The sequence below is a fragment of the Argiope bruennichi genome, chromosome 3 (genome assembly GCF_947563725.1).
Source record: "Argiope bruennichi chromosome 3, qqArgBrue1.1, whole genome shotgun sequence".
NCBI classification, from domain to species: domain Eukaryota; kingdom Metazoa; phylum Arthropoda; class Arachnida; order Araneae; family Araneidae; genus Argiope; species Argiope bruennichi.
In genome coordinates this window covers 139333720-139352910 of record NC_079153.1, presented here as the reverse complement: position 1 = coordinate 139352910, position 19191 = coordinate 139333720, and the positions used below count along the sequence as shown (strand labels likewise).

General features: G+C 31.1%; 1 protein-coding gene across 1 annotated transcript in view; it reads right to left on the bottom strand.

Annotated features, from left to right (window-relative positions):
- Positions 1–19191, bottom strand: part of LOC129963133 (carbohydrate sulfotransferase 1-like) — a 50337-nt gene that overhangs the window by 6678 nt on the left and 24468 nt on the right. Inside the window, exons 2-3 of the mRNA XM_056077226.1 lie at positions 17896–18082; positions 2530–2756 (exon numbers count right to left, since the gene is read on the bottom strand). Coding sequence (XP_055933201.1) covers positions 2530–2756; positions 17896–18058 — 390 coding nt within the window. The 5' untranslated portion in view covers positions 18059–18082. The remainder of the gene's footprint in view (positions 1–2529; positions 2757–17895; positions 18083–19191) is intronic.

Below are 19191 nucleotides of genomic sequence, written 5' to 3'. Positions count from 1 at the left end.
TGTTAAACTGCTGAATAAGCTTAATTTAATCATTCATAAATTTTCGAATTCATTACATTATAAAATTATAATAGTTCGTAACAGTTTCAATCGTTATCTCAGACAATTAAAACTAAGCTCTAAATGTTTAAAAGTGGAATAATTTCATTGCATTTTGAAATGCTAATCTTTATAGAATAATTGAAGAAAAACTGATTAGATATTAATTGAATTTTTAAAAAAATAAGTTTATATTTCAAACAGATAGTTTCATAGAAATGAAACACAATTTATTTTTATAGAATTGTAAAAGTTGACTTTTGGTTAATTTATAATGATAAAAGATGAATAGACAATGGATAATCAATCTGTCCATCTCATCAAGCCTGGACCTTTAAGCCATTTCCATCGACATCAAATTTGTGAAGATGCGATAATAAATAACAAAGTTACAAAGGTGTTTTTATTTATTTATTTATTATTTATTTTTTGCTGATTATTCTGCATCAGATGATAATATGAGTAGCATTTCTAGATTATGAAAAATTAACCTGTGTTTAATTTCGAAAAAAAGAGTTTGATTGCAATAAACAGCAAAAAAATCAAAAGGTGAAATATGATGCTCAGTGAAATATGTAATACTATATAATGCTCTGTAAAGAGCAGATCGACTACTTCAGAACTGCATTTGTTTGCTTTGCGGCTCTTCCAAATACCAAGGCAAGAGTTAGTAACATGTATGTTTATTTCCTTAAATTTAAATTCCAGGAATGGAGACGATGAATTACCATGTTGCGTTAAAGATTAAAACAAGATGATGACGTACAACAAACTGTCAAAGAGTTAAATGATGCATTCATTCAAATGTAAATGAAAAGTAAAGATAAAGGAGCCATTTATAAAACTATCTCCGTAAAATATGGCGTATCTTTGCGAATATTAAAGCTGTCCATATTGGAAGATCATTACCTTCCTCTTTTATTTTCTACCAAAAATTCTATTAGATTTTCCCCATTGTTTCGAAATGAAATGTCACGAACTGTTTTTAATCGATAACTTTATCGTCTACTTGCTGTTTCTCAAAGGGCCACAAATATACAGAAGAACAGAAAGTAATGTAGTAATTAAAATGCTCCAAAGCTGTCTCAAAAATCGTTGAAACAAACCGGAGGGAGTCGTCTTCCCAAAACTTTCGGCCTACTCTCTAATGAAGATGAATTTCTGTTTCAGATGCATTTCTTCCCAACCGGCTGAAACCAACATTTGACACAGAACTACGATTGCAGTCACCAAATAACATACCCAACTTGATACATTTAAGTGAATGCATTTTTGAGTGATCGCGCTGACATGCTTCTGAAAATACAGACCGGCTGACGGTCGGTCCATCCCTTGTAGAATTTGGCTCACCATTTGATAGGTGTCGACCCTTTAGATGTTGAGTCTGCGTACTAAAATTTATTCATCTTGTAGTTATCATGCTAACTTATACACTTCAGCCGGGCAGACAGATTTCTTTTGAAATAGAGTTTATTTAAGAATCTACACATTTGGTAAAAAGACCCTACACGGCATTTCTACCGTCGAACTCGAAGCGTTTTTGAGTCAGCTTTGTCATAGACAAAGTTTCAAACAGATAGTTCCAAAAACAAACGGATAGTATCCAAAAAGGGTTTTTTCGGATTCGGGGAGGTCTGAAACGTCAACATCGAGTCGCGATACTTTCTCTCTATTTCGAGTCCGGTACCACAGAAAAGTTCCATCGATTCAGGATTAGCATTTTAATAATACCAAATAACTATTGTCTGAAAATGAAAGAGTCAGTAATGACTATAAAAGGAAAAAAAAAGTTGAAGAATATAAAAAAAATCTGAACGCTAATTAGGAATAAATTATTCTGATCTCCGCTTTTAACCGTCTGCTTAAAATTCTACATTGATTATGAATTTTAAATAATTTCAGATTTACAAAAGTAGGACTCTGTAATGGATTGTTTCACTCATTTCCTGATGTTAAAAGCGGTTAAAATTCTGTAGATTCGAAGGTGAAATGATTTTATATTATTTCATTTCAATGGTCTCAGAATTCAGTTATCAGTCAATCGAATGGCAAAGCAAATTTTTATTACCAAAGAGTAACAGCAGAAATGTAAAAAATGGGAAGAAAAAAATTATATTGAGATTCCATAATTATAATAATGCATCTCATTAAAAAAAAGAATAGTATTTAAAATTTAAATAAATCTATTTTTTTTAAACACCACAACAATTAAAAAAAACTTTTATCAAATTTATAGCATGATGTTGGAGATCTTATGGAAAAAAAAAAATGCTGCTGTCGTATTCAGCTATTGTCATTTTTTTCTTTCTTTTTCAGATCTTACCCGATTAGTAAACCCCATCTAATTGTCATTGGATCCCTTTTATGCATTGATTAAATATTCGATTTTTCCATTTTTATAACATTAAATGCTGTATAAAGGAAAAAAAGTTATTTGCTTTAGAAAAAATATCATTGAAATAGGAAATAACGTGAGAGAATGCACCCCACCGATGAGACGTTGCACCGGAAGACTTTATCCAACAAGGCTCTGGCTTCTTGGACGCTGTCATTGAGGACGGGATTGCCGAGGAAATGCAGCGGCTCGAAATGATAGAAAGTGTTCGGCAGACTCTGCAACAGGTCGCCCACGAACGAGGATCCCGTCCTAGCGTAAGCGATGAGCAGAACGTGGAGGGGACCGCTGTCGTTTCTCCGATGTCTCATGTTGGCGATGGCTGGAAAAAGAGAGGAAGAATGAGGATCAAGGTGCTAAAATTTTTCTTTGGGGCACCTGTAATATAATTATCCAGCTACGTCTGTAACATTGGACGGAGTTCCAAGATATTTCCATGACTATTATTTGCATCATTATAAGATAGGTATATTTCTATGGTTCAGTGTTGGTTGTGGTTCAGAAAGGCTTTTTTTTTATGTTGAAAGTGACTGATTTATCGGTTCGTGAATGAAATTTAATTATGGGATTGTAAATTTCACATGTTGTTTACATTATTTTATGCTGGATTGTAAAAAAAGCCAACTGAGATCTGTAATTTTTATTTTATATTAATGATGATTCATTAAATTTTACATTATATTACATTACAGTCTTTCAAAATAAAAATCACAGATTATATTTTAAAGCTAGACCACAATGACTGGCTTCTTCCAAATCTGTCTTGTAATTGTATCGTTACTTTGCACGAGATATTTCTCAAAATACTGAACCACAAAGAAACTGCCGACTCGCTATAAAAAGTTTTTATTGCTAATTCAATTTCTAACAGACTACAAACTATAAATCTTCAATACACTTGATCAAAGTGAAAGGTATTTTTGAGTCCAGAAAATACATTTGATCTGCAAGAAGCGACTTCAACAATAAATAATAGTAATAAAATTGTAAATTTTCACATTGAAATAGAAAAGAATTGATGACATAAGAACCGATAAAAAATAAAAAGTTGATTGTCTTGTAAATATTTAGTTTCAAAATATTCTTTGTGTTACAATAATATAATTTTTGATGAGAAGTTTCAAACATGGTCATCATATATATGGTATCCATATTTGAATATTATGAGTTTCGAAACGATGCGAATATAATTGTAAGAGATGTGCATTGCGTATTTCTTACATCAAACAGCTCAAATATTGAATAAGGGCAAATCTTTCATATAAGAAATTTCGAAAATAGGGGAAAAAAAGCCGAGTTTTAAGTTTCTCAAAGAACCTTATTTTAGAGTAACATTGAAGATTTTGGTCTTGAAATCCGATTTACTGAAAGAAAAAAAAACTGTATGTATTTAGTTCTAATTAAAGAAACCAGCCAGTTTTTTTTTTCCAAAATAGCGCCAAAACTATATATAAAAAAAAGAAAACGTTCTCTGAAAAAAGCATTTTAATATAAAAGTAACCTATTTATTTTAGAAACATCATTTTCTCAAGAATGTTGTAGTTAATTTTGAATAAACAATTTTACAAATCATTTATAACTCAAAACATTCATTCATTTTCACGTCTTTCTGGGAGTGAATGATTGGTCACATTTGTAACAAGAGTACAAAGATAATAATAAAGAATTTAATAGATGTTAATAAAGAATAAAGAGTTTAATAGATGTTAATCTTTTTTTTTCTGGATCTTGAAAGTTTTTCTGAGATAATACAGGAATTCGAGGGAATACATGAAAGAAAAAATAATCGCAAATATGATTAAATAAATTTTTTCGATCAGGCGAATTATTTTTCTCGATTTTGAAGTAGTTATTTTCAATAATGAGAAAAAAAAAAAACGAATGTATATTTTATGTAATAATAATAGATTACTAAAAAATCAATATTTTATTTTGTTTTAATGAAAAATATTCTGCTTTATAAAAGGAATCTCAGCGTTTCTTGGCTGAAATAAATGATTTATCTCTTTAAATGAATTGCTTACGCTATTTTGTAACTTGCTTTATATGTATTCCTTTTCCAATTTGAAATGAGTTTACTTAAAATCACAGAATTACTGCCGCAATTCTAATTCAATATTAATGAATTAATTTTAAAGTTAACTTAAGGTTTTAATATTTATAAGTGAAGAAACCGATTTTGTAGAATTGCTTGAAAATTTGCTAGTAAAGAATATATTCGAAATAATAAAAAGTTGGATTGCAGGCCGCAAAATGCAGCTAGACGAATACCAGGAATAAATTAATAAAAATAATATGGATTATGACATTATTATTATGTTTATTATGTCATTTCCCGCGCTTCTTCTTAAAGTAGTGCGAATGCACAGCTTTATTTCTTACGCGATCCATTTCGCTTCCCGTCTGATTTCCAAGCGGTAAGAAATAGGCCGCAAAACCTTTTCCTCAGGAAATGGTTTAATTAAAACACTCTAAAAGATTAGATCCTTCGCATTAATATGAAATGTTTGCGCTCAATGAGCGCATATTTTATTGATCCAGTGTTTCATTTGGCATCCGAGTTAGAATTTATATCACGTACTGCAGGAAAATCAATTGTGAAGAACGAGCAGCAATCCAACGTATCGGCACAAAGGATTGCAAGACACTCACAACCATAAAGTATACAGCCTGAAGTGTTCAGTGCAATGGACATTATCAGATCATTTTCATTAAAAAGACTATATTCTTCTCTACCTACGTGTAGCTTTCACCGAAAATTGAAATTGAAATTTTATTTAATGTAATGAATTTTACATTAATTACAAATTGAAATTTTGCATTAATGTGCTAAGCTTTAGAACTGTTTCGAAAATTTTACACGAGGATGACTAGATTAGACATGGTGAGACCAAGGATGACGTAACCAGAGCTCCGGGAATATTTTCACTTTTAATTATTGCTTTAAGGACATTTAATACAGCTTATATTTCAGTCATTTTATTTTGCCTCTCATAAAAAAATAACTCTGGGATATTTCCAAGGAAGTTTTAAATCTTTGAAATTGTAATGCTTACTTGATTCTGTAAACAAAAAAGAAAAGAAAAAAAATTAAATTTATAAAATGAAGAGTAATGAATACTTTTATCAATGATCGTTCAGGCCACATTGGAAATGGCAAGCTTACCACTGAGCATTTAAGGTAAAAATGATGATTACGATGTTTATTGACAAATACATATAATACATAATTTAAAATATTTTGATTGGATATTTTAGCTGAAAACAATGAAGTTTCTAATAAGTGAAAAATAAATGTCTAATTAAATTAGATTTTGAGCTCTGTTTTGCATTTAATGTGATGGCACACATCATGCAATTCATCTACACAGACATACGCATATATATATTTAGGACTACATGTACTGGCTCAAGTAATATAAAACATGAGCATTTATTTTATTCAGTTTTTTCAAATGAAAAGATATATTTATGCTAAAAATGCACATTCCCAGATTCCAAAATATATCTGTGCATATAGATTCACTAGTTTGCATTTTGGAATAGCAATGGATGCACATACACATGTATAAGAAGACATACAGAGACACATTCATTTTTATTATTCGCTGCTTGAAATAAACTGTGAGTAGCTTCGTTTTGTTAAAGAATTCACCATATTTACATGCAGTTCTCAATAATACACCCGTAATCCATAAAAGGTAATGACTGCATATGTACGTCAAATACTTTTCTGTCAAATATTTCTTTAAAGATAAAAAAAAAAACAAATAAATTAGATGCAAATTGCAAAAAGAAAAGTTTGAAGGTGGTATATGATGTTATTATCATTGAAGTTTAAGCAGGAAAATGTCCTCATAATCATCATTGTAGCTTAATGCAGTATGAAAATGTCCTCATAATTGAATAGAAGTGATACGGAGCATAAATTTTGTTGTTTAGAAATGCTTCCGGCTGCTGTTACGGTTTTCGGAAAAAAGTCGTAGAGGGATCGAACTCAAAAGAAAGCGAAATTTCGATACTATTCCAGATATTTCGAGTTTTTTGGAAATCATTTATTACGAATAAAAGTTATTACAATGTATTAAAATTTATTACATATAACTACAGTATTTATATAAATTGCAAGGAGATGCAAATCTTCCATTCTCCTGCTGTGTTTCTACTCGGACTTAATCATGTATCAACAATCAAAATACCCCCCAGAGTGGCTCTCGCGGCTTTTTAAAAAGGGACGTTAATATAAAAAAAAATGCAAATTATAAAATTATGATTAGATTCCGTAAAGAATCTGTTGTATGCAAGTGAATCCAATTATTGAATAACAAAATATATTAGGATATGTTGAAAATATATTGAAATTTGATACAAAGTTTTGATAAAAGAACTGTAAAATTATTTCAAATTTTGAACCTAGAGGAAAGATAAGAAGAAATAACTAATTCTTACTTGATTCACCACTACACGACGAACCTACAAGCAAAGTGCGCCAAATTGCGAAAATACATGAACGTTCCGAAATTAAGGTTGGTTAGGACGAATGCAAAAACGTAGGTTGAATTTTCAGTATACGAAGTTTTACTTTGCATGCAAAATAGTTTGGATTAAAAGGAATCCATGGATAAGAAAAAGGGAAAAAATCATTTCATAAAGATCTATAACTTGATTTTTTCCTGGCATATTTAAGTTTGAAATGTCGATTTCTCTAAGGCATCCTAAGTTTTTAAAGACTTCTTTAAGAGGTAAGACCATCAAAGATTTTTATACGAGTTCAGCTGATTGTAAACAGGATTATAATTATCCGTTCTGCAAGTCATTTCTAAGTAAGATTCCTAGCTTTTCTCTATTGCAGAAGTAATGAAAGTATATAGATCAGTTTTGGATTTTGTTTCCGGCTTATTTTTTGGAGGAAACTACTTTTTCTTCCCCTTTTTCTCTCTCTCTGTTTCTTAATTTTATATTTATTCTAAATAAAGAAATATCCGAAGAAGTGGAGGGGGGGGGATCTGAAACCATCTAACTTCGTTCATTCAGGTAACGCAACTCAAAGTATTTTTGCATACGAGAGAGAGAGAAAAATTCTCCTTGGTATCTTTTTTTGTTGTTGTTTGCTTGTTTTATAAAAATTGCTTCGAACGGTTATTCTTTTTACGATTAAATTTACTATAATTTTTTTTAGGAACTGACCGGCTGGAACATCCAATAATTGAAAAAATTCTATCTATTTCTTTCAAACAATTGAACATGACACAAATAATCTAACTGCAAATTTTAGAAGAATGATTTCCGATTAATACAAACATCATAGAAGTAAGAAAATAAATTCAAATTAGGTCTGTTACTATATCTTTTCCTTTTTTCTTTTTCATCATTAGCTAAGAAAATTTTACTTCGAAAGACAGATATTTGCTGAATTTTCTTTTGTTTTTGCTGGATTCATGATCCGTATAATGCAGAAATATAGTATTTATTTGTTCTTGCTACATTTAACAGACGATTGACAATTTCTTACGTACAAAGTGACCGTATAATTCTGGCGGAGTTTCTAATTTGGACAGCATATATAGGTCAAAGAATAAAGGTTCGTAATCGAAAACATACTCCAAATGTTTGATGGCAAAGACATGCTACTTTTACCATGATAAATAGTTTTTATATTTAATATTTATTGTGCTTTTCAACAACAAAAAAGCACTTTTACTTGTGTATTGAATAAACTTAAACCTTATTTCTTTAATTTAACGATAGTTTTTCAATTTGAAATAGTTGACAAGAATAATTTTCTTCTATTAATTTTTTCTCGATATTTTTAAAGAAAAATAAGAATTTCGTTTATATATGCTACCGTAAATATGCATAGTTGGCTTGTTTCTTAGAATTCTTACTTATTTCATGAAATAAATGAGCATGGATTATCAGTTATTTTACAGATTATCTAGTTATTTTATGAAATAACTTATAGCATAGTTGTAACCGATACGATCACATTCTACAAAATAACGTATTTCATACTTTAATGATACCGTATATAATGAGAAAAGCAGAGTTCAGGCAAAATAACAAAAACGCATTGGTTCTGGTAAAACGATATCGATTAAAAATACTGACTCTTAGCGAGCATTCCGTGCTTTATGGTTATTTGCTAGTTAAATTTTCTTGTAAACACACTACTACCATCATGACACGCAATTCTAAACAAGCACGTCTTAAACAGCAACCGCATATGATTAGCATGTAATTAGTCTTATTATAAAGTTATTCTCTGCAAAAAATTAATTTCAAATTTAAATAAATAATAAATTTTTAGAATTTTTCATCTATGATGCAGAAATTACCGGCAATAAATATGCAAATGCTTTTCTCTCTTTATATATCGAATAGAAGTAGGTATTTGAAAAGAGACCTCAAAAAAGTTGGAAAGGCATTATCCCTTCTACCATGTGACAGAGTATCGAAGGGCAGTGCGGCACACAAAAGAGGAAGCCAGAATGTGCTGTTTCCGTTTCCTCACGGAAGCACTATTGATGATATTGGAAAACTTTGACTCAGAAGTGTGTTTTTCGATCTATGAAGGTCGATCAATATTACTTTCGTGAAAAGTGAGTGGCATTGGGACAAACACTAACATGATTTAATTGATGACTCATAAAGTTTTATAAAAGAATATCATTAATGAATTTTAGAATAACCAATAGACGATGTCACGTTTTTACTAGCAAGGCACTTTATTGGTGTCGATAAGTATAGCATAATATTTGTAACTATTCACCAATATAACTTTTATAATCTAAATTAAAATTGCTTTTATCCTCTTCAAACCTGATTTTTTAAAAACTGGTTTAAAAATTTGATATCAAGATCTTTTACCTTTGTTACATCTCGGCAGTTAGTGGAAAAAATATTTGCTGATGAAACAATTTTAAGTTCTATAATTTTAAATTACCATATGTGCACCACAGGTCTTAAGCAAGTTAAAGCATCCTCGACAAAAAGAATTGTGTAATTTTGCTCGTTATTTAATAGCTATACTTTTCCCGTTTTAAAGCCTTATAAATGAAAAAAATATATATAAATTTATTGTATTAATAATCTATTAAATCTTATTTTGAATTAAATTTCATTTTTTTAAAAATATTACATAAGTAGATACTGTATTTTGAGCACTTAACTCTTCTCCTAGATTTACATCCTGGATACCTGCATTTTGATACATACTTATCGTCCATGTAATGTTGTAGCTGGCTTGACATATCTAGTCTTATTTCTTTTTAATTGAGGAGGGACAATTTGTCTAGCTCTTTTAGAGATATTTTCGCCAGATGGTGGTAATGAAATCTCCAATGGTCTTTTAGTTGCACTTCCATCATTTGATGACTCTTCCTCTATAATTTTTTTTTTCATTCAAAGTAGATTTTTTATTTGTTCTTGGGTTTCCTTTCTTGCTGATGATGAGAATTCCCTCATATTTCAACAGGAACCGAATTATATTGAAATTGCAGCAAGGTCATAACAATTTCGGTTTCATTCCTGACAGCTCTGCTTGTCGCTTTGCTACCATTTTATAGCATACCCAGCAATTGGCAACTACTAAATCTACAAAATGCGTGAATACTCGCGTCGGTCATTTTTTTGTAATTACTGCATACCGGCAATATATAAAATAATGGTCGATGCATCCCATATTATATGCTTTTACAATAGCAGATTATTTTGCATCAGCTTTTTATTTCAGTTATTTTGACTGTCTTCTGCCTATTTCAATTGACTCATTCCAACTGCCTATTCCATTGGTGGATAATAGAGTAACGGATTTTTTATCTTTCTACTTGAAAGGCACGTTTGACTATCGTCTGTGACGCATTCATCCCATTTGTCAGGTTTCATTATTTTCGATACGTGAGAAATTTTATTGCTTCCCCTAAAGTCGCTTTTTTCTAAAAGTTCGATAACTTCCTTTTGAGTTAAAGCCATTTGATGTGAAAAAAGATTATTATTAACCTATAAAATTCCGTATATTCTAAACATGATGTCGGATTGAAATATCAATTACTGACTGCAAGACAGCTATAATATTAAATTTCTTACTAAAGTTAAAAAATAAATATTTTTAAATTTATATCTTATTGCATTACAGAACATAAGAATTATTTATTATAAAAAAGACATAAAAGACATAGGACAAGAAATGACAATTTGTAAACAAGCACTCAAAAGATAAACATCTTAATGCCTGAAGTACACATCTGTATACCTTAGTTAAATTTGTATTTTCACCGATTCTATTATAAATAACAAGATATAATTTGGTATTAATTTTGACCATACACTTAGTATTTTGTAAAAAATATACAAGCGTTTATTTTAATAATAAATATTAAAAAATGTACTTATATTTGCTGTGTTTTCTGTTCAACGCCATTTTCGTTATGTCTCTAATTAATAGCGAGGGATAAGAAAATAATATCGAACTGTAGTGCTATTTATTGATGCAAAATGGAAGCTACATTCATAAAGAATTGAAATACATGCATTATTTGTTAAAATTTTACTTTACCGGATAAGAAAGATGAAAATAATTGCAGGTACACGTATGTGTACCCCAGGACTGAAGAGGTTATTTTTAATCTGAGTTAAAATTCCGTTTGTTATTTTCCAATCGAATTTAAGCCTGCTGCTCTGTTCGCATTTAATGCACCGATAGGGTCAATGGGATCAGAAATGTTTACTTAAGGAATCTTGCTTTCAAAAAAATTATATTTTGTAAATGGAAAGATTTTTTAAAATAAAATTAACGTAATGTAATTGGAATTCAATAAATTAATACAAGTATTTAAATATAAAATTTATGTATCTAAAATAAAAAAAATGAATTAAAGTGTGTGTTTTTTATATCTTACGATATTTATAATTTCTAGACGAATAAAATTATATTACATGAAGTTTTCAAATATGTTTTTTTTATAATTATTTAACAATTTATTTCATTTCTTATCATTTTCTGATGGAGCAAACACGAGCTCAGTCTATCATTCAATTATAAATAATTATTCTCTAATGCGAAGATATTTTTATCCCATAAAAGGGGAACCAGTGGAAAAAAAGTCAGACGCATCGAAAAAAATGCAAAATATAAAATAATTGGCGTTTGGAAATTAATAATAGAAGAGGTGTTTTTTTTTGTTTTGTTTTTTGCATTTTGCGAAATTTTCTAGAAATATATTTATTAGGAAATATATTTCAATTCGACATGATAGACGTCTGAACAAAGTAGCAGAAATACTAAGCATCTTTGCGCAATGCACCCGCAGAAAAAAAAAACCCTTAGAAGGCACAGTTTTTATTTTTGTAAATTTCCTAGAATATTAGGAAGAATCCTCTTATATAGGATGAGACAGATTAGAAAGATGTTTTCGAAATTATCACAAAATGTGAAAATAGTGCATTCTTAGAAGTTTCATAGAATGTCTCTGAACAAGGCTTTGTGGATTTCGTAACATAACAATTCTTTTCTATATTTTCTGAATTAAGTACCTTGTTTTGATTTCTGAAATTCTTGAATGAGTATTAATCCAAAATAAAATTGTTTCAGGCAACGGAGTCATTTTAAACGATCTTATGTCTGAGGCGTGCAAAAACGCGTTAGAGATTTTCTAATCTGCATACCTAATATATATACACTATATATTTGAAAGCAAATGCGCATTCTAGGCATACTTCTGCAAAAGCCTATCTGCTGTGCGCATTTTCACTACATCTTGACACGGGGAAAATAAGAAGAATGATTAGACATGTAATAATAATTTCAACTAATCTTTACATTTGAGATGCCTAAAGTTTTGTCTCTAAACACGGTAGAACAGTAGCTATCCCAATCCCCTTGAATTATAAAGAGAGAAAGAAAAAAGGTAACGCCAGGAGGGAAGAATAGTCAGTTGAGGACATAAGCACAATGAGAATCTCTGGATGTTCCGAGTGTAGTGCAAATATTATATATATGGGTGGCATAGACGTTGGCAAGCGATTCCTAATGGAAGTTTTGGAGTCATGGAATCTGAATTTTGTGTGAACATGTGAACTCATTTAAATCTAGCCAATTAGTGACTCCAAAGACGATAAGTTTGCTACAGAATTAGACCGTAAAGTGTTTGTATGCTTTGGCAGAATGCTAAAATGGATGGGAAAGTAATCATCTCACTCTCAAGTGGAAGCGAGATTTGGCTGCATGGAAACGAGTGAAGACGGCGAAATAACTGGTTTTGAGCGAAATGTTTATGCAATGATATTTTAATAGAATATGTAAATACATGAAACAAAAATGGTTTTGATAATCAATAAATTGATATTTTATAAGTTTTTAAACCGCATATGCTTAAGTACAAAATTCGATTTCCTCTCCTTCTTTTCGTCAATCATCCGAATATTCAATTTTATGGATCAAGTCTGGTTCCAATTAAACCGCACTCTATTTTAATCAGAAAATGAGCTATTTGACATCAGGTGCATCATAGAATAATTATACAGAAACCGTTTTATCAGGAATAATTGTAATGTTAATAATCCTAAATTCTTTTGCATTGAAATTTAAGTTCTATTTAGAATTCTCAGATGTTCGTTAAAAGCTATATATGCACACATAAAGAACAGAATCTGAACTGAAATCCCTTCATTATTTTGTTTGTCATGTTGGTGTCTTTGTTGGCTTTTGAAACACTTTGAATCTTAATTTATTATTTGAAATCTCTAAGACTCAACAAATATCTTTTTTGCGTTTTAACAAATTTCACCCTTCTCTCTAATTTCAAACTTGATATATAATTGGAATAAAAAGAAACTTCGTAAAATAATGAGTTGTGCCAATCATAAACATTGTGAAATGAAATAAATTGAGCAATAAAATAAATAAATTTACAAAACATATACTTGAAATATTAAAAATATTGTTAATTTGTTACATAAAAGAAAACTAATCGATCACAAGAATGATAAATTACGGTTCCGGAAACGATGAAATCGGTGTTTCCGTGGGTTTGTCATGTCAATAATTTTGAATGAATATTTTCTCCAAGATAACACCTAAGAATTTTTATTAATCTATTTCCTTCTTCACCGTTGGAAGTGGTTTGCCTAAAGTTTAGGATAAGTGCCCCTCACCGCTTCAATCTAGAGCAATCCAGAGCGACGTGACCGGAAATCGTGAGGAACGATTTTTGTCTACAGCTTGCAAGCTGCTGGTGATGGATGAGCAGCTGCAGAGGGACTTCAATCTATTTGACGATTAAAACGGAAGAATGCAGCTGAAATGAATTTCCGACTAAACTGAAAGATATTTCAGCGAAAGAGAGTAAATTTTTTCCCCAAATGCTAACTTATCAGCAAGAAAAGAGAAAGCTTATAGAAAATATTTCTTGAAATTTGAAATGCACATCTTAAAAATTAATTTTTCTTGACTTTTTTTTTTCTGATTATAAGAAAACGAATCTAGGAAAACGATTATTGAACAAATATAAATTTCTGAATCTCTTTTTCCCTCCCTTCCAAGCTGTCAGTTAAAATGTTACACCACTCTAAAAACAGATGGTTATCAAAATAACGGCCACCTTTTTTATGTAATACATACAGCTTGGATTTGCCTGGGAATCCAATCATACAAGTACTGAATAGTGTTTAGTGGAAATTAAGTCTTTATGGAGATGCTGTGAAAGTTCTGGAGAGATGCTGTTACAGGATACTGCGGATTGAAAACTCTAAAATAGACCATAACGGTACGATTATATTGAATTAGTAGGATAGTGCGAGCCAAAGTAGAAGTTTCACTTTATCCTCGTACTCATCAAATCATGATTAGACATATCTCGCTGCGTAAATAGGAAGGAACATTAACATCCTGGAAAATTCCATCTCCTGCAGGAAACAAAGTTTGCACATAGGGTGGACCTCGTCAGCTAAAACTTCTTCTCTTCAGTGATTTTTCTTTTCAGAGTTACAGTTGGCTGGCAAAAAACTACAACACGGCTTGCCATACCATAACAGATCCACCTCTAGGCCTGTCAACTGGAAGGAGATAATCTCGATCATGAACTTGTGCCGTGTACCCATCCTTTTGAGGGGAAAAGTGTGAAAGATGATTCGTCTGTCCATATAGCTGCCTATCACTGAAAATAGACTAGGTTTTGTGATTACGACACCGCTGTAGACGACGTTTGGCATTAACATTTGTGTGTACGGTATCATGACTTTAGACATAGTACATCTATAAACACCTAAAAACTGAGATGTTCCTGTCACATTTGCTAAGCGAATCGGACTCTTACAGTTTTGGCTCTTTGAAAGTCTGTGAGATCTAGCATTTTATACTTTTGGAAAAAAACACCCGAAGATATGTAAACAACTTCAATAACGCTCTCTTTTATTATCATGGCATATACTTTTTATATTAAAAATTATATGTATTATGAAGCACATTCTTAAATCCACTTTTATCACTGGTGTTTCCATTATTTTGATAACTACCTGTACCTATCGAATGACTTTTATGCAGAAGTGTTTCCTTATATGCTTGCTTTACAGTTACTTCCGACTCTGAATAACCCAATGTTTTACCACATTTATTAGGCAATTATCATTATAAAGGTATAAAAGCAAAATACTTTTGGAATTAAAATCAATAGGCATTAAAAAGAATCTTTACACTCGCATGTGTGTAGTTATACTTGTTATTATAGCCCGTGGGTTACATACAAAATAACTTCCTTGAAATCACAGAATGCTTCACTCATTGAGCTATAAATGTAACGATTTATATGCCTTTATAATGGTATTTTTCGGTATAAATTTTAAAAAATAACATATCTTTGAATCAATGAATGATTTGAGAAATAAAGATGAAATGAATTAAATTATAGAATTCCAACTATACGAGTTCCAGTTATCTCAATACTTTTTTATAAAAAAATTCTGCAAACGAATTCTTCTTGAGAAAAGACGGTGAAACAACAGAATTAAAATTACATATTTCAGAAATGTTTGTAAATACACAAAATATAAACTGTATTGTTTTTGTAGTCATTAAGCTAATATTATAAGTATGTTTTCTGAAAAATAACTGCATTTTATTTCAGTTATAAAATTATCCGGATAGATTATGTTCCTCATTTATCCAGATAATTTTAAATTATACTATATTAATTACTGATAAAATACTTTTGAAAAATTTTGCAAAATAAATAAATAAACAGAAAGAGGCTATAAAAGGTTATTAAATGGTGGAAGACTAGACTCGAATTGCACTGACTCCCATTACTGACTTCATAATTAAGATTTTACCATGAGAACAAAATATCATCTGGCGTTTTTTTTTCGATGAATGATTGATTGACGTATTTCCTACTTAATGAATAATTTTTCTTTTTTTGTGTGTATTTATTTATTAAATTTTCATTTACATAAGTTCTCTGACATTTATTGCGAAGAAGTACGCAAATTCTCATTTAAGAAAAATGAAATAACAAATTAAATAATAATTGAAGATAATGCTTCAGCTCTGTATATCTAATGTATGAGTAATCACACTAAAAGACTCGTGGAAGTGAAATTGCAGCAACTTCAGATAAAACTCTTATGCTGATGCATAAGAGTTTTAAGCCAGGTATTCTCGTCTCTGGGTTTTGATGATTTTTCAAAGTATGTCCTTTTGACAAAGGAGAAATAAAACGATTAGATATCATAATGTCGGAGGCTTGAAAAAGACACCTTTAATATGCAGATAGTTTACAACTTGTATATCATACGATGATATAGGCTTAAAAATTGCTGCAGTCTACGCTTTAAATAACTTGCAAGTTTAAAGCGAAAAGTTAAATTCAGTTTAGCTTACTTTAGTTTCATTAATGTACCGTTTTAAAATAACACTGTTCAGGGAAGAGTGCTGTATTTTGAATTGCGATCAAGCGACAGAATCGAGACCTGAGATGGTATTCCCTCTCTAAACTTTCGCACCTCGGCAGCGGGAGGAAGTTTGGACCAATGAATTTTACACGCACTAGGTGATTCTTCGGGGGAACTGGGCGTCGATCCTAGAATCCTCTGGTATTGAAACCGAGATCTTAGCACCTGACCATTGCGACCTGTGGAAGTCTGAGATGTGATTTTGTAAGAAAGTTGCCATTCTTGTATTGCGGCAATTAAAAACCGAACATTTTTTTCTCTACCAAAAAAGACTACTGAAATTTAAATAGAGCCACTGCATAACATTAAATTGTAAGACAATATATCGTGCAATGCAACATTTAGATATAAATTAGTTGATATAAGTTATGTTTGATAGGTGTTTATATTGCTACACGAATTGTTACTGACACTAAATAGAGTACAAGCAACACTATTGTAAACTCGAACTTTCTTCCAGGTGATTCATGTGAAGGTTGACAACTTTTGGGTAAGCTGGTTCAGAGAAGGAAATAAAAAAAATGAACTTAACTAACTACAATATATATGAAGCCGCAATAATTTTTTTCGTGTAGTTAACTATTGGAAAACTAGAAATAATCAATACCATATTTACAATTAAACACTGTTTCTTCCATTTTACGATCCAACCACGGAGGAACGCTATACACATCATCCAAAATGTTAACAAAATGGAATTAAAACTTATGTTTTAATTGGTAAATAAAACAAGCTGGTAAACTAGTTGGTAAATAAAAAAGCAATTTTTCATAGCTGTCTTAAGATATTTCCTTTTAACAGTTTGCTCATATTGACAAGGGACATGTTGCTTAGCTTATGCTGATACTCCAAATATGCGGTTTGAATTATTAGTAATACTAAAAACAAAGTGTGAGTTTAAATATAACTTAACCTACATCCCTTTGATTTTTTTATGTCTCCTGCGTTTCTGCTAGAAACAGGATCTGTTCGGAGATTATTTCGTTTCGAACAGTTATCTTTTTCTCATTACTAATGCATCGTAGCACGACAAGGAGCCATTCGAAACGAATGTTTCCATGGAGACAGCACTCAACTGTTTCGAACACCGCGGCCCGAACATTTATTTGAACACAATTAAACAGCAGTTAGGGCAATCTTTCCAATACAGGGTGAAGCAGAATAGAAATAACAAGTACATTTTCGGTTAATCATAAAACATAATACTATCGGTGGGTCCAAAAAGAAGATATTATTTTTCAGTCACTTGTTTATGGAAGAAAAACAAAGAAGTCTTAAAAATGATTTAATCCATTTCAGCGACAAGAGAATAATATATCAAGGAAATACCATCATTCCAAATTACTAATGACATCGTCTCTTGTAGAAATGCTTGAATAACATTGCAAAATATTTCGAATATTGGTTTATTAATACATGCGTATCCTTAAAAATCATACAGAAATTTATCTCTAAATATGTGCTATGAAAATATAAATATGTCAAATCGATATTAAAAAACGATGAAAAGTTCTTACACTGGAAAGTAGTGCGAATGAAGTGTGGATCCCGCACGGTGATGGCATAAAACTGCACAAAAGCAATGAGCATGGCAAAGATGAGGTAGGGCATGCATCGGCGCCAGCGGTACGCGCCCCCAGAAAAGTTGCAGCAGGGGCGGGGAGGGGCGTCGGTGACCATCCTGGCTCAGCTCGGCTATTCATCCTGCATCGAAAGTAGGATATCAGATACAGAAAGAAATATATAATACATACAGTACACTCTTTTTTATACTGAAACTTTCTTTCATTTCGCTTAACATAGTTATTAATAAGACAGAAAAAAATAATGCCAGTATTAAAAAATATATTTTGGATACAACTATTGAAATAATAGTACAGAGTCAAGTGAAGGTGCGCAGTGACAGTTACATAGTTAATTGAGCCATGGCGTGACCCGTTAAATATTTCGGGGTAAGAAACCCAACAAAGCTGGCGTGGAACTTTCATGTCATCGTGGCGTGGAATGTCATCTTGACTAACTGATTTCTATTCAGAATTATGATGCTTATCCCAAAGAACCCTAAAACCGAATGTGGATTATATCAGTTTATCGACAAGTGCCGGTTTGAATCTCAGATGAAATCAGTTGGCGCCCAACAATGTGTTTAGAGATAAAATCCATATTGTGAACTAAAATTCAAAGCTGCGTAAAACGTGAAACTGCTGTTGTTTTAGCGGACATAGGTCATTAATAGTCTGCTATCTGTTTTCTAAAATGAAACAACCACAGCGAGAGTTTAATAACAATAGAAAGGATGTCGTAAGTATTATAAATGAAATGGGTGTAGCAGACATCAATAGATAAAGATATGAGCTGGTATTCCACACACCTTCCAGAAATTTGTGAAAAGGTTTTCACATGGTAAGAGATTCGTTAGAAATATGTTCATATTAATACCAATGGCAGTTAATATATGGAAAAATGATAAATGCGTCCCCACAATATTTTATCCAGCCTTCGTGAACTTCCTTGCATGAAGTTATATTCATGTTTGCAGATTACAAACGTTTAATGTCAATTATGATCGACGCTCAGAAAAATTAGTCTCTAATGTATAAGCTTTCTGAGTTGAAAGTGCTAAATAATGATATCATCTACCATTTACTGTCTATCACCAGTGGCGTCTCTTTTAGTCAGATAAAAGAGATGTAGCACTACCTAACCTACCTGAAATTATTTTTCGAACTTGAATTTTCGTTTTCTATCTCACTGATTTTGCTAACCATACACAGCTACTCCGGCCCGTATTGACGCACACTGAAAAATCTGAT